Here is a 5,113-nt window from a genome sequence, read left to right on the forward strand (position 1 = left end):
TTTCTTTTCTTTTTCAGTAAGAGGTTTTTGTTTAATAGAATTTTTGGACAAAAAAAATCGCAATATATCGCCTTGCTTACAGTATCGCAATATATACATCGTATCGTGACCCCTCTGTTATGGTATGTATCGTATCGCCAAATTCTTGCCAATACGCAGCCCTACGGTGCAGCCCTAATTATTTTTAGTCATTATCAAAGAGAGATGAAGAAGAGTTAAAGTTTAAATAATTTTGTTTTAATAAACAAAAACCAGCGAGTTTATTTTATTAATGTGTTCCCCTTTGATGTCACTTCCTGTTTCACTTTGACTGAGCCAAATTCAAAAGAAAATAGGCCATTTATGTGACAAAATGGGTAAAATCATGTGTACTATGCCAATTTTCTTAAATAAAGATGCTTTCTTTGACTTTTTGTATTTGAAGGATGGACATGTCACAGGCACTTTAAGACCGATTGTGAGGGGAGAAAAAACATTTCTGAAAATTAGTAGACAGTTTTAAAAATGTCACATAGATTGAGAATTAATGGGTCAAAGCACAATTCTAACGTCTGAAGATTTAGAGAAATTTGTCAGGACAGACACCAGTCAATTGAGTTTGTTGCAAAAGTTCCTATTTCTAAAATATTCTTAAAATCTTGGCTCAAGGAGCCACCAGTTTGTCTAGTCGTGCCTCATAGAAACAGTAAAATATTTTTAAAAATTTAAGTTAACATGCTTTAACAGTTGAACAGGTATTACTGCATTTATATTTGGTCACATATTTTGTAGGGCTGCAACGATACAGAAAATTCACGATTCAGTTCGGTTCAATACTTTAGTCTCAACGTTGGATATTTTTTCGATACAAAAAAAGAGAAATGTGCACGCCCTTTTAAACTTGTAATTTATTTAAATTAATTACGAACATTTGTTTAACTTCAAAAGTACAGTTTTTTAATTAAATGTTGCTGAAACAGCAAGTTTCTCAGTGGATCTGTGCTCAACAGTGCAGCCTAGGTGGAGTAGTCGAACACAGATCCACTGATCCTTCAACACAGAGCATCTTCAGAAGAAAAGCTGATAAATCAAATATTAAAACCCTGTATTGATCCATACAGTGTGTATTGAACCTAAAGCACTGTATTGAACGGTTCGATACCGGTACATGTATTGTTGCACCTCTAATATTTTGGTATAAATCACAGGATTAAAACTAAAGAATGCCTGTTTATGGAATAATAAATATATCCGCTTAGTTCACTAAGCACATTAAAATAGTTTAATTTCTGAGCTTTATTATATTATTAATTTTGTATGAATTTATATTTAACATTTATTTGCTTAATATATTTACTATATCTAATATTTAAGTTGTAATACATGTTTTTACAAAATATTTATGTGCGGCCTGGCAACACAGTTAAAAGCCAAGTCGGAGATTCAGATGAAAGGGGTACAAAATCTGGCATAACACCGGCTACCTGAAGTTCAGTAATTTAAGTGTTTTCTGTTGGTGTAATCTTTTTAAAATAACTAATTAAAGTGTCGTTGCCAGTTTTAGATCATATTAGTGTTTAATAAAGCATTTTAAAGTTACTCTTTATAGTAAAAGTAGCATTTACTAAATAACAACGTTTAACTCTGTTTCGCTTCCGTCTTAACTAGTTTCAGTTAGCTCGCCGGTGAGTAGGTAGGCTAAACACCGCCTGAGTATAATTAATGAAAAAAATGAGAAGCAAACTTTTTCCCTACCGGCGCTTTCGTGGGTTAAACCGAAGACGGCGCTCTCGCTAATTTTCCCAACGGATCTGAGCGGGTCGGACACCGGCAGTCCCAGCGCGTCCAGTCCATTGTTGTCTTCGCCTCGAGCTGCCGCTAGGGCCTGCTCCACCGCCATCATCGCCGGCTTCGCTTCCTTCTTCTCCGCACGATTTACCGCCGCCTCCTCGCTGTCGGAGTCCGCGCAGACGCGCGAGGACAGGTCCGTTTCTACGGGCTGAAGCCCACAGTTGGTCACCGGGCCGATTTTCGGTCTTTTCGCGACAGGCTCGTCCGGTTCTGACGCGCCTAAAAAGGCCGCTCCGCGACTATTCTCTTCGTCCGCCATCTTCCACCACAGAGCCGCCGCCGCTGCGCAGGTCCTTCCCCCCGGACAGCTGGCTCATTTACATAGGGCACGTGACCCGGTCTTCACCAGTAGACACGAGCTCTRAAACCATAACAAGTTATCGCTGCGTTCAAATGCAGTCGGAAAAATGATTTACACTCACAAATACGATACTTTCAGAATAAAACAAACCACAAATTAGTGTTCTTTTTATTTATTTTACTTCAACAACATTGTGTTTATCCTTTTACGTGACGAAATAATTTAGTCAAGCTAACTTTTCTTTAAATGTCATGGCTTTATGAATTAATACATTTTGAGTCTGAGCAAACTTTTACGTAAAACACTCGAACGCGGCTGCGTCACACTCAAACAACAGCTTCGTTTYTCTCAACTCTCAAACCCTCATTGATAAATTTTGACCGTTTCTTCGGGTTTTATGTTCARTTTTGAGGAATAAGGACGTTAAAGGGGCTGTCCGGACAACCCTGAGCTAACAGCTGATCTGCGGTATCTGCCCGTAAAATATCAAAAACASTGATTTACAGATTAGATGGAGGCAGTTTTGAGCTGCAAACCGGAGGATTTGGAGGATTTTTACGGATTATTAGGATGTGACGAACTGTCGTCGGTGAGTTGTGGTCAGCAGACTCATCACATGGCTCTGACTATTTGCTGGGTTACGTTGTGATCACGGTAAACCACTTTCTGTGACTAATGATCAGTGCAAAAATATTAACAAATATACTGGATATGCATTTATTATTAAAACTCTGACGTTATTTTTTTAATCCAGATTATATTTACAGGAAAGAGGGAGGAACAGGGCTGACCTGTTGCTTCACCACGCCACTATAAAGGCCTATCTAACTATTATAAACTGTAGAAAACGTTAACGATGCTCAGAAACAATGRCTAAAGGTATCYATGGTAACCACACGCCTGCCTCTCTCACTCCCTGACGTCACAGCCTCGGAGTCACYGTGCAGAAACTAAAGTTCATATTTCAATTAGGAAATTTACAAATTAAAAYATGAARTGAGTGACAGYTAACTGCTGAAATTAGTTTAGAAAGGCCGAAGCTGAGCTAAAACAGAGAACTAGCTAAAAGAAGCAAAACACAAGCCACAAGTTGCAACATGTTAGCTATAAGCTAAAAGTTGAAAAATGCACATTAAAAGTTGAACATTTGTAATTAAAAGCTAAAGTTACAAACAACTAGCCCAATGCAAAAAATAAAAATGAAAGTAAGCTAGAAGTATCAAAAAGCTAACAAAACTAAAGGTAGCAAAATGTAGCTTGAAGCTAAAAATAAGAAAAAGCTAGCTAAWAATAACAAAAGTGATTAACAGCTAAATACTAAAAACAGAACAATGTTAGCTGAAAACAGCAAAACGGCTTGTTAAAAGTTGCCAGAAGCTAGCTAAAAGTAGGAAAAAGCTAGCTAAAGCCCTTAAAAGGTTAGCTAAAAATTCCCACTAATTAAAGTGGAAACAATGAAGCTAAATGCTAAAAAAAATGCTAAATGCAGCAAAAGTTTTGCTAAAATTGGCCAAAATGTAACTAAAAGCTAAAATCAACAGCTGTCTAGCTATAAGCTAAAACTATCAAAAGGTGTGCTAACAGTAGAAACCAATTATCTAGAACTAAAGGTAGAAAAAGGCTAGCTAAAAACATCGAAAGGTTAGCTAAAATAGTTGCACAAAAGGTAGCTAAGTTCTAAAAAAGCAGCAAAAGATTTGCTAAGAGTAGCTAAACTTGACTAAATCCTAAGAGCTTAATAGCTAAAAACTAGCTAAAAGCATCACAAAGTTAGCAAAAACCAACAGGATAACAAAAGGTAAGCTAAAAAGAACTAAAGACAAAGTGGTGAAAAAAACAACAACTTTATACTAAAAATAGCTAGATGTTTGGTAAAAGCAGCAAATGTTTATCTTAAAAACAACAGCATGAAAAAAACATAATATTAGTAAAAACAACAGAAAGTCTCTGATCATATTTTGGTTTTTATTGTTCGTGTTTTTTCTTGAAGACTGAGCAGATTCTCAGCGAGTACAAGATCCGAGCRTTAGCGTGTCATCCAGACAAACATCTGGACAACCCCAGAGCTGGTAGGTGGAACATCTGGACCTCCTTCTGGCCTGAAGTAGGAAGCTCTGTGGTTTTTTTCTGTTCACTCTTTATTTACGTCTTTCTGATGTTTTGAGTTCAAAGCAGAACATGTAAATGAAGATCCTCATAATTTCTCCACATGTAGAGATAAATGAAGCTCTGATGTTCTCTTTGTTCTCAAGTGGCAGATTTCCAGAAGCTGCAGGAAGCCAAAGATGTTTTATGTGACGAGGAAAAGAGAAAAAACTACGACCTCTGGAAGAGAAGCGGCGTCGCTGTTCCGTTTCACGACTGGCAGGCCCTGAAGGATTGTGTGAAAACCGTACGTATGTCTTTACTGTGGGAACATGGAGGCGGCGTGAGGCGGGCGTGACCCGGCTGCTCCTCTGTTTGCAGTCCGTGCACTGGGCCGTCAGGACAAAGAAGGAACCCATGCTGGAGAACTGCAAACCAGACGCTCCGGAGGCTCCGCAGGCAGAGGAGCGCCGCTGCCAGAAGGAGGCGTCGCAGACCTCTGCGTACGAAGACGAGCCTTCTTCAAGTGGGTGGACTTCAAAATGTTCTGCTTTTAGAAACTCTACAGGAACCAGGAGTTCACCTGCAGATGGAACATTTGGTTGTTTGTGTGTAAAGATGATTTTTGTTTTTCATTAATCTCTTCCCAGGTGATTACGTCCATCAACGTTTCCGCTGGGCCTCGGACTCTCCGTCTGATCTGCTGCAGAAGTTCAGGAATTATCAAATATAAATTTAGGATTATTGACATTTTTTTTTCCCCGTGGGTTTTTCTGAACGTAACTGGTTCCGTGAGTTTTTATACAATTATTATGACAAAACGTTCAACTCTTTCAGGACAGGCCAGCTACGAATTTTGGTATTTCAGCATTTTTTTAGTATTATAAAATTTAATAA

General features: G+C 38.3%; 2 protein-coding genes across 2 annotated transcripts in view; one reads left to right on the forward strand and one right to left on the reverse strand.

Annotated features, from left to right (window-relative positions):
• The window catches only part of sirt1 (sirtuin 1), a gene marked incomplete in the record, with an annotated part of 11,014 nt that extends 8,902 nt beyond the window's left edge, over positions 1-2,112 (reverse strand). The window contains 1 exon segment of the mRNA XM_014019918.1: positions 1,735-2,112. Coding sequence (XP_013875372.1) covers positions 1,735-2,089 — 355 coding nt within the window.
• dnajc12 (DnaJ (Hsp40) homolog, subfamily C, member 12) lies at positions 1,734-5,090 on the forward strand. The gene is made up of 5 exons (XM_014019919.1): positions 1,734-2,720; positions 4,122-4,200; positions 4,384-4,523; positions 4,598-4,742; positions 4,867-5,090. Exons 1-5 carry the CDS (start codon positions 2,643-2,645, stop codon positions 4,947-4,949), a joined length of 525 nt encoding a protein of 174 aa, XP_013875373.1. The 5' UTR covers positions 1,734-2,642; the 3' UTR covers positions 4,950-5,090.
• The last annotated feature ends 23 nt before the right edge of the window (positions 5,091-5,113 follow it).

Source organism: Austrofundulus limnaeus, unplaced genomic scaffold, assembly GCF_001266775.1.
Source record: "Austrofundulus limnaeus strain Quisiro unplaced genomic scaffold, Austrofundulus_limnaeus-1.0 Scaffold235, whole genome shotgun sequence".
Classification (NCBI taxonomy): domain Eukaryota; kingdom Metazoa; phylum Chordata; class Actinopteri; order Cyprinodontiformes; family Rivulidae; genus Austrofundulus; species Austrofundulus limnaeus.